General features: G+C 36.7%; 1 protein-coding gene across 1 annotated transcript in view; it reads right to left on the reverse strand.

The window, feature by feature from the left end:
- NBEA (neurobeachin) overlaps positions 1-24857 on the reverse strand; it is a 437354-nt gene that overhangs the window by 231885 nt on the left and 180612 nt on the right. The window contains exons 36-37 of the mRNA XM_009290267.2: positions 13985-14093; positions 10168-10334 (exon numbers count right to left, since the gene is read on the reverse strand). Of these exons, the coding sequence (XP_009288542.1) occupies positions 10168-10334; positions 13985-14093 (276 nt within the window). The remainder of the gene's footprint in view (positions 1-10167; positions 10335-13984; positions 14094-24857) is intronic.

A 24857-nucleotide genomic window follows, 5' to 3' on the forward strand; every position in this document is an offset into this window, starting at 1 on the left:
CCCCAACAACTGAGGAGACAAGAAAAATGGATCAGTCTATTACATATCTTAGTTGATTATACATTGCGAGGATGATAATGGGAAATACAGGAACTAAGAAGTAAGAAATCTTAGTATCCAGAAGATAAAACTTAGGCTGGCATCATAGAAGCCTGCCAATACAAGTCATGGTTTGTTTCAGGGAAAAACAAGAAAGAAGTGCTTTTTGTTTAGCACATAATAGTTTACTTCCTCTGAAGTTCAGAAACAGGTATGAAACATACTTATTGAAAGTCTGGGTAATGTTAAAAGGGAAAAAAAAGTTAGTACTGCACTTTGAGATATAACAGAAAAATCTCTACCACCCCCTCTGAAACAGGAGACAAGAGATTTTTAAAAAACCCTAAAATTAAATAACTAGCTGAAAAAAAGATCCAACATGGTGGTAAAGGGCTCATTTACTAAAACAATAGATCTTAAAAATCATTAAAAAAAAAGGAAGTTATAAAAAGATGTATGTTTTGTATACATGTGTATGCTAGGTTGAAAAGTAGTTTAAGTCCAGTAAGGTATTTTAAATTTGATTCTGACTAGTTCGAGTTTTTTTCATGAGAATATCTAATAGGAAATATATCTAGAGTGAAAATAATCACTGAAACAGAGTTTGTATTTCCAAGGAAAGACGTTAAACCTACAGAATAACCAAGTTTAAATCCCCCAATCTTAGAAAATTTGAGGAAATTGGTGGATAAACCCCCTTTAAAATAAACCTGCCACAATTTCTAAAACCAAAATTACATACAAAACACCAAAAAATTCTGATGTGGAAGGAAGATAAAAATATACTAAAATACCTCTGTGGTTGTAGTCAAGAGCTCCTTAATAAACTCATATAATCATAAAGGAAATGCAGCAAGAAAAAAAAAAGGAGGAGAAGAGGGCAATCCCTGATCACTTAGCTGTTCTCTGAAAATTTGTGGAGGATAGGCGTGATTCCAGATGACTGGAAAAGGATGTTATGTGGTCTTAAAAAGGGAAAAACACACTAAATGCATTATAAACTGTTTACCTTTGATACATGCAAAGATACTAGAAGATTTTATCAATCAGATAATTAATATTAAACAATATAATAGAATCAGAGAAAATCCACAATAAAATTTGAGGTGACAACAAGCTGTGCTAATTGTAAGAATAGCATAGGAGAATAATAATTCAAAATTACTTTTAAAAGTCTAAAATCTATAAGATGAATGAGAGAGACAACAGTCTTAAAAACAATTACAAGCACAGATACAAAGCAGCAAGTGACTGTCAATTTGTAGAAGGGAGTAAGAGCCTGCAGAGTGGTTCTGGGAAGCACCGACTGAGCCTACAGTCTCATTTTTGGATGCATCAGTAAAGCTACAGTGTGAAACAAACTTAAGTAGAGTTGTGCATTGTTGAGGGCTCACCTGCAATCAAGTGCCCAGATTGCAGTACCTCTTTCTAAGGAAGATGCAGGCAATTTTCAAGGAATCTAAAGCAAGACACCAACATTATACAAGATATAGATAATGTAATCAGTAAAGGAAGACTGAAAAAACAGTGTTTGCTTAGTTTGGAAGTCAACAGCCTGAAAGGACAGTATCAGCTTCCAAAGACCTTGAGAAGGGCTGGGTTTAAAACCAGGTGTCATTAACCTAATTTGTAGCAAAGAAAATGATCCCATGATGCACATGCAAATTCAACTATAAAGCTGTCAAAGACACAGAACAGGTTTTCTAAGGTGTTTGTAGAATTCCACTCTCCCTCCCTCAAAGAAAGGGGGATGCAAAGCATGTGATAGGGATGTACCAGACTACGCCTGCCTCAGTGCCTCAGGATGGTTTAATCTTCAGTTCTTTTCCAGACCCTACTCTGAATGTCTCAAATTATTTTACAAACATACGGTTGGACATAAATATATTTCAAATAAAAAAATACAAGACACATTAAGGTTTTGAGAGGAGGGGAATCAAAATGGCTCCACTGAGTTTTCACTTCTGGTTAAACTTTGCATTTCTGATGTTTCCAACAAAAATGTCCGAGAAGTCTGTTAAAATACTACAGATGTTTCTCTTAGAAAAAACCATTTTCTACAGCTTTGCATTCATCTTCTGTAATCTACTTGAAGCATCACATGGGAAAGAATCCTGGAGTGTAATGGCACTACAACAGCTTACTGTGACTTAAAAATATTATGTTTTTCACCCATTTTATGTCACAAAATAAAAAATAAATGAAAGAATTTTCATTTCTGAGAAAAAAAAAAGCCTTCTTAGAAACATAAAACTTACTTTTTCAGAATCTTATAATCTATGGCTTTTGTTCCTTTTTTATTCTTTGCTTTCTATTCTTACATACGGAGAAAATGGGAAATCCACTGCTATATTGCACAGGTATTACTAGATAGGCATGGGAAAAAAAAGTGAGAATCACGTGAGCGAAGTGTTATCTGCCTAATGAGAAACTCTTCCTTCATGGTTTCTACTGAGTTTCTACCTCTATCTAAATTGATTGGAGGCAGGGAAAGAAGGAGAACAGATGCTAGAAATGTTGTCCAATACCAGCAACTGTTAGTCCAGTCTGCTGATACCCACTGCAGAGGCTGTCTCCGCTGCAGGAACTAGGAGGAAAACATGAAGCTGGACTTTGAAGCCCTATTGAGATGAGGAAACTTCAAAATCAAGACTGAATGAAATTGAGATTCCTCAGGAAATTCTGAGTTGAAAATTCAAGTAGTCTGAGTGAGTATTAGATGGACCTATCATGTCTACTTGTCCTATCTTTCTGTTTCTTAAGCATTCACTTACAGCTGAAGATAGGTTACAGGGCTAGATGGACCGCTGGTCTGAACCATTATGGCTGTTCTTGTAACTCGTATCCTGGAAGCTGAATGGCTGCATGTGCACGTGATAGCTCTACGGCTAGAGTTACGAAGGAGCAGAAGTCCCTCTCGGTTTGTTAAGGTTGGCCTTCCTTTTAATATAAGTATACTTTAAGATTCCCTTGTTACTGCTACAATAAAAATACATATAGCAAGTTGACTTTATGCAATTTGGACATATATTCTGATTGCTATTCCAGTTAAAGACTCTGCTGACATCTAAAGATCTGTTGTTTCTAAAGCTTAAAGAAAAACAACATTGCCACACTTTCCTCTTTGTGTTTGCTGTGAAGCAAAAGGGGAAAAAACAAATTTTAGGCAGAAACAGAGAACATATTGAAGAGAAGTGAGAAAAACAGAGTAAAGAAGAAAAAACAATCATCTTACTTCAGAAGTAATAATGTGAAAGAAAATGCAGAAGCCTTCCTTCTTTAATATGAAATACAATGTACTGTACTTCCTAGAGATAAACAAGTCTTTCCGTAGAGTTGAACAAATCCTCCCTGAGTACCACACGTTTCCCAACATTGGAAAATATTACCTCTTTCCAAAGAAACTATTTTCTTCAGAGGTTTCTTCCCGCTGTGGGAAAAAATCCATAGTGAACAGCACCACAGTTCAAAATAACTGAGTAACCTTGCACAAATACAGAACTGAATAAATCTCACGTAAGCAAACTGTGCGCTCACTTGTACAGCCCATCTCCGGTTATACAATACTCCTTTCTTGGCAGGTATCTCTACGCTGCCAATAGCATCCTACATCTAACTTCCTATTATTAGAAAATGATACAGAATTCTTCTATCCCCCCTTTTCCCTCATGCTCATCAAATGCCGCAGCACCATTAGCAAAAGCTCCTTCAAATAGTCTCTGCCTTCCACCACAGCAGTAAGTAATCAGGGAGGGAGGAAGGAAGAGGGTACGCAATGGGTACAGGATGTAATATAATGGGTGCAGAGCAGCAGGAGCAGCACAAAGTTGAAAGCATAGTAAGAAAGGTAAGAAGGGGATTGAAATAGTAAAATACTACAAAAGAGTGATCAGATTAGAAAAATAGTCTCACTCACCTTTATGTTTAAAACCTGTTACAGAAGGTTGACTAATACTGGACCTAAAATGTGAATAATGCTGACACATTTGCTGATCTCAAGGTATGTCAAGTAGTGCAGTTAAGTAAAAACAACCGAAGACAGAAAAACATTTTCTTAATGTTTTGTTGTAATGAAATCATCTCAGAACTAAATATTTGGAATTTTCTGATCAGGATAGCTAATCAGGATAGCTAATGAATGAGCTGAAAAGTGTGCAGGTTCCATCAGATCAATCTGGAAGGATCTATTCTGCAAAGAAAAACAGATTCCACCAATTCCAGAAACATCGAAAATTCATAGTTCTTACAGAGTATGTGGAAAAATGCAGAGCCTTAACAGGCCCTCTAACAACAGGCATGTCAAACACAGTGCTGGATCCTGAAGACAGGATCTGGTCCTACATCTTTTCCACTGTTCTAAAGCTCCCTTTGTAATTTATGTCTAGCAGTTAAAATGAGCCAGAAATGAATGAATAGCTAAACCAGATGAAGCTGATTTGCAGTGGGGGACAGGATACGTTCTGTGTCTCTCTGAACTTCCTAAGACAACAGCTAGTATAGCGATGGAGTCAGAGCATGCCAAAGGCTGGCTGTAAGGGAAACTCCTTCTTACTAAATTCCTGCGTTCTGGTCTCCCTTGCTGTAAACTGGAAACAGTTGGTTTAGAAGCAGTGTCGTCCCAGAATCAGCTTATTTAACTGCCAGGCCCCATAGGCTCAGAAAAGGGAAGTTCTCCTCTTTCCGCTCTCCTGCCCCGGCCCCCAGCAGATCCCAATCTCTGCAGAAGCACATGCTGTAGTGAGAGGCAGAACTAGCTGTCTGGCAAGAAACTTTTTATTTCCAGCCTGTCTCCCCAGACGAATTTGGTCTTCACCACAGAATGAGTTTGACAGCTCTGCCCTCCACCATGAATGATTAATTTTTTATGGGTGTCTAGTTTAACCAAAGATAGATTTGAACAGAAAAAGCCCTCATATACTTGCTATTTGGTAAAGCTGCTTTAATGTAGGTTGAACCTCCTTCATCAAATCACGGAAAGCAAGAGAACCAAGTCTCATTTCTAAATGTCATTTTTCTTATTATAGTAATCCCCCTGTGTATATCAAAACTGATCATGTGAAAATATCTATAACAAGTATTTCATATTTAGATCACAAACTGGAACTCAGAACTCTTTGTATTGCCCTAGATTGCCTTAAACCTATAGAAACTGTAAGGTAGAGTTATATATACAGCATTCTTGAATAAAGTTTTTGAAAAGGAGATACCTGATTAAACCAAGAAGCTGAAATAAGAGAATACTCCAAACAAACACAGTAACAGTTTATGGCCCAAAACACAGGCATGCATATGGCTGATAAGGAATTTGAACTGTGTGTACAGACAGGTTTCACTAATTTTTTTTTTTTTTTTTTAAGGAAGATGTGTATGGGGAGAGAAGCAGATGGGGAGGAAGAGAAGCACCATATGAAGCTGACAGAGAAGACAGAAGGAAGCATATGTTGTGACATGAAGACTATAACCCTGAAAAAAGCTAAGGGTAAGTGCTGGCTTAAAGAAGCTTTGAACGCTAAGCTATGAAACACCCTGTTTGATTCTTCCTGAGTTCAAGGAAATAGGATGTTGCATATTCACTCTGAATAAGTGGCAATACATCAAAGAAATAACCAACTCATCAATTTCTCATCTGAAAAACCTGCAGAATTCTAATTTTGGTATAATGCTGAAATTAAAGAAGGGAAAAACAGTACGTTTAGGGTAAGCTATTATGAAGATACCTAAAAGTGTCAAATTGCCAAAATGAGGAAAACAGAATTAGTTTGGTTTAAGGGCACAAACAGGATTTATAACAAACTAATGAGATTTATTTTGAAATCTATTACTCTCTGTCTGAGATACGTAGGAGAAAATAAGATTCAATAGTTGCCTTTTGTTGTAGAGGAGTTGATGCTCGCACCTTCAAGAAATTGAGCAAAAGAACTTTGGTTTTCACTTTAAGAGGTGAAGGGAAAATATATGTGAAGGAGGAAAGAAGTTAACACTGATAAGCAATACAAAATAAAGCTTTTTTCAAAACTGTTATTTAACATTTTTAGACAGAGGGAGATGAAAGAGTAAACAGGTTCTCAGACCAACTCAAACTACTGATTGATGTATGGACAGCGATAGGTTGTACAACGTTACTGTGTTTGTAGGCATTTATTCAAGTGGTGGAGCAGTGAAGGAGGAAAGAAGTTAACACTGATAAGCAATACAAAATAAAGCTTTTTTCAAAACTGTTATTTAACATTTTTAGACAGAGGGAGATGAAAGAGTAAACAGGTTCTCAGACCAACTCAAACTACTGATTGATGTATGGACAGCGATAGGTTGTACAACGTTACTGTGTTTGTAGGCATTTATTCAAGTGGTGGAGCACTTGCATATGATTAATTTCTCCTTCATAAATTAATAGCTAATTAAGAAGGTAATTGAAATGCAAATCACCTACAATTTTATGTTATTTTTAATTCAACTATCTTTATGTAACTATAATCTAATTTAGAATTGAAAGTTTCATATGGTATTTTGTTGACTCACACCATTTAACTTCATTCTCGTTTCTTCAGCTATTTTGAGAGGAGTTTATGATAATATATTTAAAATTCATAATTTACAAATACTATAGAATTTCACTCATCAGACCTCTTGTTTTTCCTCCCAGTGCTAAGTTTCTATGTTTCCTAATAGTCTCTTCGTTTCTTAATGAACAAAGGGTAAACTTTGTGGCACCTACAGATTAAACACAGTAAATGCTTGTTGCTGCTTTCTGCAAAAATAGTACACACAGACACAAAAGCTGGGGAGGCTTACAAGTTCATTGTGTTGAACCGCAAATACAAGGAAAAATTTTCTCTACAGCTGGGTCATATTTCAGAAAAGGAGACCTTAATATTTTATAACATGAGCATCTACGTTAAAGAACTTAAAAATTGTTCTTTACCTTGCAGAGATAAACAAAAACACATATATATGTACTATATGCTACAATTATCAGTAAATCAATAGCTGCAGATTGTGTATGTGATAGAGAATTGAAACTTTTAAGAGTCACACCCATCCCCCCCAAAATAGTTTCTTACCTATCTTATCCATTTTGGATGTCAAAAGGCATTGCTATTGATGGAGTATTTATCATGCATAGGCGGTTGCCTATTTCTTCCCCTGCCCCTCCTGGGCCTGAGAACGATCTCCCTAATTCACTGTTTCAGCGAATGGTCTCCAGCACAAGAGATGGACAGGAGACCAGCAGTGTGCCTTCAGAACTGGGAACGCTCTCCCAGACAGAAATGATGGAGTCACTACAGAGGTCTAGAGGTCTGGAGTGTCAACCTATTTTTTTCTTAAGTAACTCTGTATTCCAGTCAGTCTGTATCTCCTGGGGCACAGAGAAGCAACAGTTTATAAACAGACTGCTAATGCTGTAACTGTTTGTCAGGAATTAAAAACAGAGACTTGAGGCCTGTTGTGTCTCCTGCCAGCCAAGACCAGAAGTATGTACAATTTTAGAACCTATCTCAATTTCCATCATATATAGAGTATTGGAGGAACTACCTAATTAACAACAGGTTTTGCCTTCTGTGCCTAAGCAGTTTAATGAGACCCCTCTCAACTTTCTGCACTTGAAGCCTTTTAAATCTGCCCACTGAGAACCAGTGACCTTGGTTCTTAACAAGGCTCAGAGGCTCTCCCCCTGGGCACCTCCCCATACCTGCTGCCATCCTAGGCCTTTCCATTCACAGTCCACTAGGACTCATGACAGAGAGCGGTCTCATGCACTCATGTGGTGGATCACACAGCTGCCACGGCACACATGGCGAGACCTGCACTGCAAGGCCATTTGCCTCCTGATAGGCTCCTGCAAATGGGGAGCCCCACTTGGAGACCTCATGCTGTCGACATGTCCCCCCTTCTCCAGGTTAAGCAGCAGCCCGCAGCTGAAATACAACCAGGCCAACAGCGGCACCTAAAATGGTGAGTGCCAAAATAGGAAAGCAGCACTGCAAGTAATTAAGAAGCAGGCACATCAGGGAAGTGGCATGACAGGAATAAAATAAGAGTTTCTTTTGCTTGATGTAAGAAATTTGATGGGTTTGTCATAGGTGTCAAGCTGATTCATGGCCCATCAAAAACTATCATGGACTGCAGAGCAAAAAAAGCTGCAGCAGTGGTCTGTTGCCATTTAGGATGCCATCAGCAGTCCAGGAGAGGAAAGTTATCTGGCCCAAAGAAGAGATGGTCTTCTGAAATAGTTAGTGACCAGGAACTGACTTAAGCCTGCAAAGTATCTGCACCATTCACAAACTTGAGCAACAACATTATAAAAAAATTCAAAGACATTAATAGGACTGAAAATTGCATTTATTTTCATCAGGCTCAAGGTTCCAGATACACAGCTTTAAGCCTCAACTAGAGATAACACGAGTGTCCATTAAGGACTAAGGCTGTTTTGAATTAACTATATCGCAATCTTCTACATGTCATTTTTGTAATTTCCACCAGCATGTCTCTGGTGTTAGACTACAGAATTTCCATAAGACTGAATTTCTACACTTTCTACCACCTTAAAAAATAAATACATCTCCATCATCATCCAGGAAATAGTGGTTTCTTTGGAAGACGTAAGGATAGAAGGATGGTGAACATGAAAAATTACATTTTTCAACACTGTATCACTGCAAGAACCAACTAGACAGAATGACAAAAAGAATGAACAGTATATGTTGTATTTAATAACCATTATTACTGATGTGTCAAATTTATTACTTGACAACTTTTCTAATAAGCTTAAGCCCTAGATACGTATTCAAGCTACATCATATAGATTTTTTTGAAAGAAAATATTTATCTAGAGAAGAGGTTTTGTATTAGTCTATCAGTCTCAACTAGATTTTTACTGAAAAGGTTTTTCAGAGCTGAAATGGAACTTTCTGATCTGCTCTGCCTGACTCAGAGCAGACTTAAACAGGATTAAGTAGAAAATTAAACTATAAAAATTTGGGTATTTGGAAGCAGAACTTCCTTGATTTCTCTTGTTTGAGCTGTTCTACTTTGAATAAATAATCAAATAATCAAATATTTGTGGCTAGAATGCACAAACAAGACAGAGACTTGGCAGTCTCTAGTTTTGCAGACAGGGCACTCACATGGCAGTGACCCAGGTTCAAGACCTTGCTCTGAATGAAGGAAAGGAGCAATTTGAGCTCATGTCTTCCACATGAGGGTCAGCACCTTAGCCACTGGCTATTTTTGTGGTTCAGAAGAGCCAGGCTCTGGGTTTTTTGCATGATATATGAAAATGTTTAATTTCACCCCTATGTTGAATAGAATGAACTTTTAAAAATAGTATTCAACACAGCTTTGATTAAAACCTCATGCATACAGTATGCAAAACCACTTGCATACAGTAAGAATTATATATTTTGGATCATGCTTTTTTATTTTATCATTTTTTTAACAGCAGTACCTGTAGAATTGAGCTGCACTTTGGTTATGTTCAGCTTTGCACATGGGACATTTAAATACAAGATAAGTTTTGCTTTAAGCATACAGAGTTTGACTGTGCATGGCTGGCACTGACTACTGTTTTGTTGTAGGAGAGTTAAGATTTACCAGTGGATCTTACCAGTTCATTACTTGCACGGAAATATCTATAAACAGAAGAAAGCATTAGCCAGTGACTCAAGTGACTCGGTTCTGCTGGTTATTGTAATACTGACTTACTCTATAAGGTTAGACAAGTAATTTTGACTCTCTCTTCTTTATTTCAGGCTTCCTCTGTCGATGTCTATATGAAAATCTCTACATCTCTCAATATCTCATTCAGAACACTTCACTCAGATTCTAATACTGGTAGGAGCCTCAAAACCTACTGATATGCTAACAGTAAAATTGCATTAGAGTCAACAAATAACAATTACAATTTATTTAAAATATGGCAAAATATTATGTTTGCAGTCTATAAAGGAGCTTGATCTGTGAATCTTTAGCAAAGAGGACTTCTCAAGAACCAGCTGAAGAAAAGACTGAGAAAATATATTTTAGCAATACTAGTTCCTAATACATTCATATTTCAGTTATACAATGACTACTTGTCTTAAACTTTGAAAGTAACATTTAAAACCCACACGTTTTATGTCTGCAGCTTACCTGTGAGAAACAGCTCCCCAGGCACCGTGCTTATTTGTTAGTATGTTGAGTATCTTCTGTTTCAGCTGATTGGCTGTAACATGATCCCGATGCTTAGCAGCACTGATAAGATGATCACACATCTTCTCCTCCTCTCTTCTGTCAGCAGCATACTGAGCACACTGCGACTAGGAATGAAAGTACATCTACTTCATAAAAGATAGGCTATTTAGAATTGCCTTAAAATGATTACTTACTAAAACTCTTTAAATATGACAAGAACTCTTTAAAATACTTTTAAGAGGAATAGGACGCACCATGCAATTGAAATTGTTCTACTACTATACATTATCCATGAAAAAGCACGCAGTTAGAACATGTAAAAATTGAGCTATCAAGGGCAAAGACAACAGAATTGCAATTAAAAACATATAGCTATATATCTCTGAGTGTAGATGTGTGACCACGGATATGCCTTAAAAGTTGGTCTTTATTTGTAAAAGTTTCATGTGTTCTCAGGTATAAAATACCGGTATAACATACATAACATAATATGCAGGAAAAAATTATGTACACTAGTTTTGATTTTTAAATTGCAATAAAACCTACAACTAAAAAGCCATTTGATAATTTTATTATTATGGATGCTAAAGAGAAACTCCTTTAGCTATGAAATTAAGGAGTATATTTTCTATTTCATATCACAGTATGAAAAATTTTCATAACGTTCTACCACTTCTAAAAAACCCTAATGGTTAAAAAATCACTCATCTTTTAAACTGAAAAATATCTGTTTTCATCATGTTTCCTTTAGGAAACAAATTCAAAACTCTATAGCGTAGAGTTATTAATTCTATCCCGGCTGTAACCAGGACAGTATATTTTAGTTTTGATAAAGCCTTTCTTTATGTATAATAAGCACAATATAATTTTTCCATTTCTTTTCTCAAAATCGTGTTAAGTTCAAATTAAATTTCTCCTCCTAGTAAAGATTCTTTAAAAATGTCTAAACAAAGCAAATAAAGCCATACTAATTAAAATAAATCCCTAAGTATCATTTTCTAGGTATAAATTACAAAGGCTAGATTATTCTCAAACCAGCTGATTTTAAAATCACCTTTTAAGAGACATTTTTGCATGGACAGTTATTGTGCACCATTTTAGAACATTTAACCAACACTCAATGCTGTAACACAATGCTGAATAGAATCCTATTTTCTAATATTCAAAAGAGCAATTAAGTTAACCTCATACTAAATTATAGTTTATTCTTCATATTTCTGCACACTACCTTTTTACTACAGATCACATTAGCATTCAGTAAGATTTTAACAGTGGTCTTTCCACTATGTTACAGCCATTATTTCACGTAATCTATCTGGAAAAGAACAATCGTTACACTAATTCATAAAGGGTTAATTCATTTTTCAATTTATCTTCTTGTACAGGGAAGCACCAATTAGTACAATGATCTGCCTTAGTAATGAGGTTAATATTTCACCAGCTCATTGGACAGTAAAATTAAATTTTCATTTTTCTTCCTGAACAATTACAAAGGTTAACAAAATGAAAGTTAACTGTGAAGCACCCATTCTGGGAGGAATTTCCCTGGCCCTGACTGCACCTGGAGTCACAGGATAAAATTTAGATGCTGGTCCATGGCCTCCCTACTACGCAGGCGACACAGTAACTTAGTGCAGCTCGGGCCAAATCATTTCACCCATAATGATTCAATTAAAGTTTAAAAGGTAAAAATAAAATGGCCACTCACTTCTCTGGCTGAGAGCAATGATTAACATGTACTAAAACCCAGAACATATACCAATACAGCTTATTAAAAGAAAATGACAGATTTACAATTATGCAACAGAGAACTACCAGAAATCTCTTTGTCCCTACTACTTTCAAGTAGGATGAATAATAAAATGTTCAGTTATATACCTACCATTATTAAAGACAATATATAAAACATTCTTTCAGACTTTAACCATCACCTTATTTAAGTACATCTGAGTTCCATATTTAACACAGGCTACATTTCATAATTTTCTTTTATGACTTGCAGATTTTATCTTACTCATCTAAAACATGTAGCTGAGGTTTTTCATGTGACAAATATAATGAAAATTTTCATGTATGAAAAATGTGTTGGTTTCTTTAACAGACAATAAGACTGACTTAAGGCTATTCCTTTAGGGAATTTAGTTAATATTCTAAATCCTATTTGCTAACAGAAGCTGAAAGTTAATTGAATATTCTCATTTTGTCTAGAGTTCTGACAGATCTTATACCTCAATGTATTCTTCAAAGAGCAGATAACTCAATCTTCTATTGTCATCTTAGGTTACTTCATGATGCTCTGATAAATATCAAATGTTATTTATTGTTGAGGCAATATGAAACTTCACTCTGACACACACTTAATTGTAAATGTGATTTTATCTAAGTTCAAAATATCCAGTATATGCTTGGTAATAAAGTTGTTGCAAACCTATATGACAAGTGTCTGCTGTCTGCTCTGACAAAATGAAGGAAAGGTTATGTGTATTCAAAATGACAACAGATATCTCTGTGTCTCACACTTTTCAGCTAGGTCAAGGAGCACAAGAACTAGTACGTCAAAGTGCACATTTGAGAGAGCTGTTTCGAGGAGATAAAAACCTCATCAAAACTAAGATTACTGGTTCCTATTTCTAGCCACCAGGTGCTTGTTGACATTTTCTGACAGATGAATAAATTGATGGAGCTATTTATTATCATCAATACTAAGTCAGTCTATCTTAATCCTAATGTTAGGTCTCTTGAGCATTAAAACATGTGGAAATGTATGTTTATGTATATATACTTACACATACACAAATGTATGCAAGCACAGACAGGTTTGGAAATAATAAAAAAAAGTGATGCTGAAATGTATAAAACACCACAAAAATGCAAACCCACATTTGAGAAAATCATGTCAAAAATTACTTTTAGCTTTACTCCATCACTTTCGCATGAAAATTTTTTAATAGGAACAAAATTAATCCTGAAGAAATAATAAAAAACCTGTTAAATGAACACGTTTTAAAAATAGCTTTTTTGTATATTTGCATCATTTTCAAGCAATGTAATTTAAATTGTATACCTGAACACTCATTGATGAAAAAAGCAATCAAATGGTGACTCCTTTTAGGAGTAAGAATTATAGACATTAAAGAGTTATGGGATCCAGCTGCTGTGTTACATCTTCCAAAACTTAAAAAGAATAGACACTTTAAACACAGTCTTACTGTCAATAGTTAATGATTCTGAACTAGCAGGAAACACATGTAATATCATATTTCAATATATAAATTATAGCAAGTAAATATTCTAAAGTGCTCCAAAATGCAAAATGTTCTAACAAAATTACCTTAAAATACTAATTCTGTTTAACAAAACATTTCTATTTCTTATTTTTCATGAAATGCCTTAAGTGTGTTGTTTTTCTTTCTTACTGAACTCATATATACTGCTGATAAAATCCAACAAAAATAATTACTAATGTGATTTGCATTACTATTTGCAATAAATCAGAAAAGTTCTTTGTGAAGCTAAACTGCCATATCAGTTTAGACATTCTGATTAAGGGATTTCTTCAAGCTGTAAATGTTTTCATGAATTTCAGTGAGGAGATGAGAAATTAAACCCGTTCCTTGTGTTTGACATTTACCAAAGCTTTTAAAAACTAGTTTTGAAATGCCTTCAATGTAAATTTCTTCCTTGGAAGAAAAAGATCTTTATTGTATGGGGTTACAGTCTAGGTGATAACTGAGTGAAAACAGAGAAGCAGAAATGTGCCAACTCTCAGGCTTACCTCAAACTCAGCGTGCTTGTGGACATCTTCAGCTCTTTGTCGGTTCAAAATAAATTCTGCTTCATTTGCGACACGCACTATATGGTCTTTCATTGCATGACATAATAATCTAAAATAAGAAAAATCAAAATCAACCTTTGTATTTGATGTACTTCAAGTAAGCTATTTCAGCAGATTTACTTAAGATGGAAAAAATTAAATTTAATGAAACTATTGTAATGCAATTGCCAAATTAGTTGACATGAAAAATTAAATTTTATCCAAAATTTTCTGCATTTGTGAAACAGAAACAATTCATGTTATATGGAAAAAGCTTGCTATTTATTATTGAAGGGAAAAGTTCTTTATGGAAGTATTATATTTCTAGTATGTTTTTAACAGCAGTCTCAATACGAATATGAATACTATACTATCATTAAAAAAATAATCTAGACAACTGCTTAAACTCTTATTGCTGTCATTATATCATTAAATATAAACATTCCCATTTCAAAAAGTCTTAAAATTATGAGATTCCTGAAGATTTAAAATTCTATTAGAATTGCAAAATAATATAAATATCTCTCATATATGTTTTTCAAACACTGGAGTGAAAAGTGCATCATGTTTCCAAGTTTTCATGGCATCAGAACTAGGCAAACCTTACTTAAAAAGAAGGACAAAATAGCTTAAGATTGGACTGAGACTGAGGATGTCAATCAGACACCTTAAATTAAGACTCTTGTAAAGACCACCAAATACCATGAGATGCATAATAAAATTGCAGCATAAACAACACAGTGTTGTTAATAACACTGATATGTTATTAGGCAGGAAGAATGGAAGCAACTGCTTTCTCATCCCTACAGTCCATATCTAAGCTTGCCCATTCTATTCAAAATTGCTTTGCTTTTCTTATCAGCAGGGAGGAAATATCTTTTAGGACGCAAAGATCTGACAGGTCTGTTTAGGATCAGGAAGAACTGTTTCTCTTTGTGTCAAATTGGCACACGGTCTGGGATTTTCCTTCTTGTAGCATCAGGGAAACACACTCAATTTCAGAGATTCTTATATTAAGAATGTGAAATTTCTTGCAAATTCTACCCTAAGGTTAGTGTCTGGTGCTTAGAAGCACCACAAATGAAAGCCATGATTATTAGAAATGAAAGCCATGATTACTAGACCTTACATCTATAAGATAGAAAGATCTGAACTCTATTCTTGCCTCCTTTGGTGTGTTCTACCATCTGTGAAGGAAGGAAATCACTTACGCTGAGCTAATGTTTAATGAGGGTGTGTGGCATGGGAAGACATAAATGCTGGGGCCTCTGTTTAGAGATAAAGACAAACAAGCTTGGAAAATAGTAGAAGTGAATGTTTAACATCTCCAACCAAATTTTGCATCACAGGTCTTCCTGAATTTTTCCATATGACATTAATGACCTGGAACTAACTAGCTAGGATTTCAAAACTGAACACACAGATTTCAATTGTCTACTAGCTGTACATCCCTTCCTGAATGAATAAACTATTAAATAAATGGAGCACAGTGCAAATTCAGTATCTTTGAGTCAGCTGTGGTCCAGGCAGGATTTCTAGTTCTAAATGGCTTTAGGTGAAATCAATAGGTTTCTTAGATACTGCCTGCCACCAAGAATTTGGTGAGAAAAGATCGAGACTAACTTTGATCTACTGGGTTTATTATTTGGGACATCTGAGCATAGTTTTTATACATCAAAAAACAATCTAAGCTGCCTCTGTTCATGAGCAATGATAAATACACACCATCTTTATCTTAGTCGTATTTATTTGTATTAAGAAGCATTCACATTCTCTGTGCCCATTTATGCACTAAAACAGCTACAAGGGACTTCAAATGGATTCCCAGAGAATGTTAATTTCCACAAGTTATAAATAAATCTCCTGCCAATACTCAGGGAAAAGATATTAAAAAAAAAAAAAAGGAAAAAAAAAGATCTATCGACACTAGTCTCTGGTCGCTTTACAGAAAATGAAAACTTTTATAGACATGCAGCAGATGATTCAAATCAGCTAGCTGAAACTGGTGGTGACCCCAGCTGTACCTCCCACCCCCCTAATGGACCTTTCTGCTCCACAGACTGAGACACCTGGTACATTTGGGAACAGCTTCAGAGTTGCTGCAGCTTTTGGACAGCATGTCAGGCAAACTAAGCCAGATTTCAGGTAACCTCGAAATGCCACAGGTCTTCAGGGTCCAAAGTCAAGGAGATGACAAATAAGAGGGGACCAAGGAACATGCCTGAGCACTGGGTCCTGACTGCCTACAGCACTCAAATCATTAGCTTGGCCTCCACTCATTTTTTTGGCTTATTCTAACTTCCATCCAGAAAATATATAGGCATGGTCCAAGGGACAGTTCACTGAAGACACATCCATGAGACTGAATCAACTTAAACTCTCTCCGGTGCTACCCAAGAAAGTTCTGCAGGTGTTTTCACGCCATACCCCAGCACACATAGAACACATCATTCTAGTGGGTAGCCCTCACGTTGTTCCAAACAATCTGAACTAAACAGACAAAATAGTAACAATATCTTAAGGTGAAACAGGAACTGTACAGGCTTCAGGGAAGAGCTGGACTAAGTGCTACGTAGGATGAATGATGACACTCTGCTCTAGCAGGTGCTAACCTTAAGCAGTATGAACATAGGCCAGTCCAGGCTATTTGGTTTTATTTAAAACTACAGACATACTTGCTCTCTTCCTTTTTGTTTGTTGTCAAAAATCTTATCTATGGAATATCTCAGTATTATTTCAATTGTGTCTAGCCAGTTGTTTCATGCACTCTCGTATCTCTATCACTGATTGCGATTTCTTCAAGAAAAAGATGAAAAATTGTATGGTGGTCAGCACATTGGGATTATGACAAAAGTGAGGCTACAACCTATCAACACTATATAATCATTAAATAATATTGTATCAATGTGTGCTAATAAGGGACATATTGTGATTCACTTACCTTAGGTGCTTGTATGCACCTAAGATAGAACTTCAAAGACTAGGTAAACTATGCTTTTGCATCTAGAAGACCATTAAGAATTACACTGGTCTTAAAATCCCTTGCCAGAAAGACAGACTTTTGAAAAAGAGAAGGGTTAAAATCTAGGCCATCATTTAGAAATCTTGCATGCCTCCAAAAGAAGCCTTAGCCTGGATGTTTTGATTTGTAAGTGCAAGAATGTAGGGCAGAAAACAGAAGCATAATAAGTTAAAGTGGTTAAATGTGTCATCTTAGCTTTGAAAGGAAAGGCAGCTACTACAAGGTCAGGGAAGCAATGCCTTACAGAGGTTTTTGCAAGGAACTTGCTTATGTGCTTGCTGTACTTGTTCAAGGAAACTTGTTACTTTTTGAAATTTAAAAACACTACTTAAAAATAATTTTTGTGGTACTGATTTTTACTCCTAACAGGAAGTTATCCTGTATTCCCAAACTATATTTCTACTAAGCAAAAGATGGCAGAAGTCTTATTACTGTTATATCTGGATTAAATAATAGCCAGCTAACTCTGAATCTCAAATTCATATAGACACAGCACAACTCAGCATACTGTCCTAACTGGGCTACACCTGATGAACGTGCATGGTAATGTCATCATCCTTTTAATACTTTCCAATTTATCTAAATCCTTATTAACTCAATCACATGCGTGGCATAAGATTAAAAAAAAAAGAAACCTCATGCTTTTCTGGCATGAGTAAAAGTGCTTACAACTTTTGGATTCTCATAGAAAAAAACAATAGAAATGATTCAGAAGGAATCCCAAACCAGGAAAGATACTCACTAGTATCAAAGGCTGCCAATGCATCAAAAAAAATCTCCATTCACACACTGCAAATAAGAGAAAGGAACAAGGACCTCTAGGTCAGCAAATTCACTCCTTCACTGCAACAGGCAGCTACGTCATACAAACTCTTTCATAAACCATCTTTAGTTTATGAAAGGCATTTTCATGAAATCTAGCTCATGAAATATGTCTTCAGTTTATGAAAATGTGATCGCGTTGCTTGCCTCCAGCACAGCTTTGGAAGGTCCTCTGAAGGCTAAAACCCTTTGGAAAGTATCCAATCCAAATGTATTCTTCAGCAGTCTTTACTGTTTTATTTTATGCAAATGTTGTCCTTAGGTTTACACAACTCTTCTTCCTTCTGTTGACCTTCTGATATTCCACCTATCCCTATTTTACTAGGCTAAGTAAATCAGCTCTCTGACCTTTCTTGTATGGCAAAACAGTTAGTAAAAGAGATTGCCTTTTGGGTTTTTACTAATTTCATACACTGATTTCACCTTTTGTCCTGGTTTCGGCAGGGATAGAGTTAATTTCCTTCCTAGTAGCTGGTACAGTGCTGTGTTTTGGATTTAGGATGAGAATAATGTTGATAACACACGGATGTTTTAGTTGTTGCTAAGCAGTGCTTACACTAGTCAACCACCTTTCAGCTTCCCGTGCTCTACCGACTGAGAAGGCTGGAGGTGCACAAGAAGCTGGGAGGGGGCACAGCCAGGACAGCTGACCCAAACTGGCCAAAGGGACATTCCATACCATGTGACGTCATGCTCAGTACATAAACTGGGGAAAGCTGGCTGGGGGGGCTGCTGCTCGGGGCCTGGCGGGGCATCGGTCGGCGGGTGGTGAGCAATTGCATTGTGCATCACTTTGTGATGTATATGTATCAGTTTTGTATATTACTATTAATTATAATTTTATTTCAATTATTAAACTGTCTTTATCTCAACCCACAACCACCTGGGGCGGGGGAGTGAGCGAGCGGCTGTGTGGTGCTCAGTTGCCGACTGAGGTTAAACCACAACACCTTTTCTACAAGTGCATAGCTAAAACTATCAGCAGTATTCTAGACAAGTTCTAGTCACTATTTACATAGTAACATTAATGCTGCCTTATTTCAATGGAAATGTCTTTTCTGATGCAATTCTAGAATTGTGTTTTCCTTTTTCTTAGCCCTATATTCTATGATTTTGCACAAGAAAATTTCAGTGATAGGTTGGTCTTTTACCTCCTCAGACATTTCCAAGAGATGAACCAACAGTCTCTAGAATATATTCTCAAGAACATGAACTCCATGTTATGTTATAAAATATTTACGTAATATATTACATTGTATAATATTTATATTAATGCAGGTTTGAAACCCACCCAATATATCCTGATTGATATTTCAGTCATCTGCCCAACTATGCTTCCCATCCACAGATTTTTACAGAGCATTCCCTTTTGGGGAAAAGTCTATTCTCTGCATCTTTCCCAAACCGTCATGTATTGGAGTGACCAATCCAAGTAAGAAGGAGCTTGAGCACAAAATGCACATATACTTGCTAAACAGAGGGAAGATCTGAAATTTGAGAGCAGTACCATTTTTACTCTCCTTTGGAAGTAAGACATGTTCTTTAGTGAGATCTTATCACTGAGAACTGAACATTTGTTGTGACTGAATTATACCCCTGTTCTCATTCACCCTTGTAAATCCTCATCCTGCCTTAGCAAGCACCACCCTCAAAAGACCTAGTAGGTAGATTAATGTTGAGACAGTGATGGATCAGGCCTTCTGGTCATACTTATTAATCTCTACACAAGTAGTCCTCCCACAGGGCTATGGACCTGTCCAAAAAGTGTCACCACAGGCTTGCTGTAATTTTTATACTTTTTTCCAGTAATTCATGATTTACCAAAAGAAAAAAGACATTGACCTAGAATAACGTTTGGCTTTATCCTTTGTGACCGTTTCTTCAGTTGCACCACTGAAACTCCTACCAGAATTGAAGCCAAATGTGCTGCTGTGTCCTTCCCCAGCTGAGCTGATCTCAGCCAGGAACTGATGACCAGCAAAAATCTTATCCTCTTTGAGTAGCAATTCTTACCGCATAAGGTAGAGATTAAACACTGACTTGGTAACTTATGGTTTCTCTTTACCAAGACAAGCTTGATTTCTATTAATGCCCACAAATTTATGAACCATAGTTAAAGCTCCCTTACTAGGAAATTGATTTGATTTGTTTTTAGATTGAATCAAAGTACTTTCAGTAAGGAATCCACCAACAAAGCAGTCTGAAATCACTCGTGACTCAATTCCGGGTACAATTCTATGGGGAAATGAGCTTTCCATACAGATAGCTGTGAAGTTTCCAGCTGAACATATGGAAAATGGAAGTAAAAACTAGAATTAAGATATGCTGGTACTTTAAAATAAGCATGACAGGGCTTAAGTATCTGTAGGAATAAGAGTAAATGGCAGGCTCTCCTTTACCTAAAAATCGAAGAGTCTCAGACTTACAAGTAAGAGCAGACTAGGTGAGAGTATGTCTCAGGACATGCCAATTCATAAATATGAGTTATTTGCAAATGTTGTTTAGGAGTAGGTAAGAAGTTATTTTAAATCAATATAGCTTGCTTTCCTGAATTCTGTCCTCAGCAAGGTTACTTTAGAAGACCAGAGTGCTTACAGGTTAAAGAAAGTTGTGAAAAAGTACATGTAATCAATCAGAAGCCCCTGTTTTTCAGATACTGGTGTTTAAAAAGGCTGGATTGTGGAGCTCCACATTCCAAGAAGTCATTCAGGTAAATAGCCAGAGCCTGGGAGAATTTTTTTTTTTTTTAGAGTTTCGGAAATAGATGGTCATAAGACTATACCCAAACTGTCTTGGAAACATGTAAAAACCATAAAATGTTTGCAACACATTTAGATGTGGATTGGGATAGGTTGTGACAAACAGTGCTATTTGTACACCTATCAGAATTGAAGGATGAAAACTTGTATCTGACTAACTATTCTAAACTGACTTTGCTATCCTGCAGTCAGTTCTTCCTAGTAATAAACTCACACAGAGAGAAAGAGGGCTTGTAGCTGTTACATTGCTAGATAAAACAATTGTGCCTATATTACCCAATCTTTCTTTCATTTGAGATAAACTAAAAAAGCAGATCACTCCCAAGCAGCAATTTTCAAAACAGATTATAAAATGAACATTTGTTATAATTTAGCTAAGGTCTTGCTTCCTCTACTCATTCCTGAAGTTCTGCCAACTCACATGTCCAGGGAAACAGATGTTTCTCTGACTTACTTTCATCAGATGCCCATAGCTTAATTTTTCCAAGAAGCAGCCTGGAAATATGCCACTTTTTCACCAAACACAGTTGTTTTGACAATTATTACTCTTAATGGCATTCATAAGAAATGAAACCTATTGTTGCACTTGGTATCTATAACAGGATTCATAAACTGGTCTAACATGAAGAGTTTGAAGTTCTACAAGATGCTGTACTGCTATGAATACTTTGAAAGTAAATTCTTATAAACTTTAGAAGGTAATGTCTAACACAGGGGTCTGATTTCTAGCAAAAGGGAAATGATGAAGAATTTACTAGAGAAAAGTTTGAAATTACAGCATGCAAAGACCAGCTACTGGACTACAACATGAACACACTGGCAAGATAAACTTCATGGAGGGTAACTATTAATGTTTCAGAAATGCCACAGAAGCTCTAACAGACAGTGAAACTCAGAGTTGACTACAAAGAATCTATTCCACTCCTCATAAAGATTTTCTATTTTGCATAAGAATTTTCTAAATCAAGAGGAATCTACCTCTGAAATAGTGACTATCCAGTAAACATCCAAGACCAGCAGTTACAACTGAAATGGCCTGCATCTCAGAATCAGCTTCAGCTTTGAGGTATGACCAGATCAGGCAAGGTTAGAAGGTGAGAGGATACCTCAAAACCTCAAACAGATCTAAGAACTCCAGCTGTACTGACCCTACAAATAGACAGATAGTTACCATAACAATGTATGCTTTGTCTAACACAAACTGACTATTAGTCTGGAGGTAGAGCAAGGACAGCTGTAGTAAATACTATGAGATTATAAAAAAGCACATCTAACAGGGAGCTCAAGGTCATGACTCAGCTGGAGCAGAAATACAGACATTCAGCGCCCAGTTTTACTGAAGTACCTATGACAGGAATCTTCTACTGATGGAAGTTGACATTTAGGATGAATTTTCATAAAACAGCTACTCACAGTTGATAAAGGATTCCTCCAATCAAAAGTTACAATTGGTGAGGATGACAACACAGCAACAGAATTTGGTTACATCTGTCAAAGACAGAATAATCAAACACCTTTGTTCTTATTTGTATATCGTATCTGAGTGCTACTGCTTCCCCAGTGCTACTTTCTGCCTCGATTTGCATATATTGGATTTTGCACATCAGATTGGAATCCTTTGCGAGTTGTTCTGGTAGCCTTCAGCTACATAATATCCATGATGTTTGAAGACCAAGTATCTTGCATTCCTGGATGATGCGGGTGAGCTCCCCATTCTGACCTCAAGGTTCCTGTGATCAAGATCATTGTCAAGACAGAAACAAGGAACGGTATCCTTTCTCCATCCTTCTTGGACCCAGCTACTAAATGAGTTCTTCAAAGGGTATCTAGGGATCCAACTGTAAATGCACATCATAAATCAAATATGACAAATGGCACCATAGATATACCTTTTAACACAGGGCCTGAACATTTAAGTATTGCAGACAGTGAATAATGACTGTGAGCTCATTTACCACAAACAAAACATATCAGAACTGCCAAACTGCAACAGAGGATGTCCAAAAGAGAATTTGCTGCAGTTACCCAACAATCCTAGTTGAGGTAACATGGAAAGAATGTAAGTCTTTATTAGCCTCCTTTCAGGATTTGATCAGCAATTCATCTAAATTTAAACAAAAACAAATTTCCAGTCTATTTAAACATTCTGCTACTCTTTCCAGGAAATTAGTGAAAATTCTCATCAAAACAGGGTTTAAAAGAAAAAGACCTCCTGTGAATTTTAAGTATGCTTGGAGGTCCAGGTAGGTGGATATGTAAAAGTATATATTTTCATGGCTAAAGGCAGAAAGCAGACTTAGGTACAGAGACGAAATTACAGAAACAAAGCTTACAATTTTAAATCTGAGATGAAATATAGTCTCACGTTTCCTCAAATTTGTATTATGATCAGACCACTCCTGCTATTTAAAATGAGAAAATTCTGTAAAAAAAAAAGGAAATTATTTTAAATGAAAGGACAAGGTCATCTCTTTAAAGAGGTGAGTGTTATGAAAACATAAAGGGGGAAGGAAACAGAAGGTGAGGATAGTGAAAGACTAATAGGTAATGATCTGTAACATGCATCTCTTAGGCAGGATAGACCCCTGAGATACTCTACTTGTCAAAGGCATCAAGGTAGAGTATGACCAATTAACCACAACCCTCGAAGCCCCATTATGTAGCCAGTTTTCTACCTATTTAGTTGTCCATCCATTCAGAATGTAGTGATACATGAATATTGTGGGACACGGTGTGGAAACCTTGCCAATGTCAAGGTAAATTATGTTCACTGCTCTCCCTGTGTCCACAAATCTAGTTTTTTTAACATAGAAAGAAAACAGGTTGGTCAGGGATGGTTTAGCTTTTGTAAATCCATGTTGGCCATTCTCAATTACCTTCTTCTTCATGCAGCAAGAAATGTGTTCCAAAAAGATTTGGTTTTCCAAGGGACAGAAGAAAAGCTGACCAGCTTATAGTTCTCTGGCTTTTTTTGGACTATTTTGAAGATGGGTGCAACATTTATCTTTCTCCAGGCATCTGTGACCTGCCCCAACTTCCTTGACCTTTCAGAGATAATAGTGATCAGCCTGGCAAGGACTTTCACTACCATCAGATGTACCCCATGATGTATTATGGATTTGTATGGGACAAGTTGTCTCAAGGAATCCTTGACTCAATCCTCATCCACTGCAGGTCGTTCTCCTCCTTGAACCCTTTCACTAAAGACAGAGGCTTGAGAAACCTTGGTGAAGACTGAGGCAAATAAGGCATTGAGCACCTTAGTCTTATATGTCACTAAATCATGCATCCCACTCAGCAACAGGCCACATTTTCCTTGGTCAGCCTTTTACTAGTAATGAACTGGTAGAAGCTCTTGTTGCCCTTGATAACTCTTCCAAGTCTCATTTCCAGTTGAGCGTTGGCCTTCCTGACAACATTCCTTACATGCTCAAGCGATGTTTCCAAATTCCTCCTTTCTAGTCTGCTTCTACTTCCACCTCCTGTGTACTCTCTTTTTGCACCAGAGCTCTACTATAATTTCCTTGGTTAGCCAAACGAGTCTCTTGATACGTCTACTTTTTCCTGTTCTCACACTTCGATGATGCTGTACTTAAAGGCCTGCCACCTTTCCAGAGCTCCCTTGACCTCCACATCTGCCTCCCATGGGATCCTACCTATGAATTTCCTGAATAAGCTAAAATCTGCACTCATGAAGCCTGTACTCCGATACTCTCCATCCTCACTTCCCTCAGGATCTTGAACTCCACTATTTCACGATAACTACAGCCGAAGATGCCATTAATTAACACATCCAAAAACAATTTTTGCTTGCTAGTGAATAGCAGATCCAGCTGTGTGACACTCTTAGTTGGTTCATCCTGTACCAAGAAGTCATCCCCAGCACCCTCCAGAAATCTTCTTGACTGCACGCATCCCACCTTGTTGCACTTCCAGAGGATGTAAGGAAGGCTGAAGATCCCCATGAGAATTAGGGTTTGTGATCCAGATGGAATCATAGAATCATAGAATAGTTTGGTGTGACACTCTTAGTTGGTTCATCCTGTACCAAGAAGTCATCCCCAGCACCCTCCAGAAATCTTCTTGACTGCACGCATCCCACCTTGTTGCACTTCCAGAGGATGTAAGGAAGGCTGAAGATCCCCATGAGAATTAGGGTTTGTGATCCAGATGGAATCATAGAATCATAGAATAGTTTGGGTGGGAAGCAACCTCTAAAAGTCATCTAGTC

Source organism: Aptenodytes forsteri, unplaced genomic scaffold (assembly GCF_000699145.1).
Source record: "Aptenodytes forsteri isolate BGI_AS27 unplaced genomic scaffold, ASM69914v1 Scaffold155, whole genome shotgun sequence".
NCBI classification, from domain to species: domain Eukaryota; kingdom Metazoa; phylum Chordata; class Aves; order Sphenisciformes; family Spheniscidae; genus Aptenodytes; species Aptenodytes forsteri.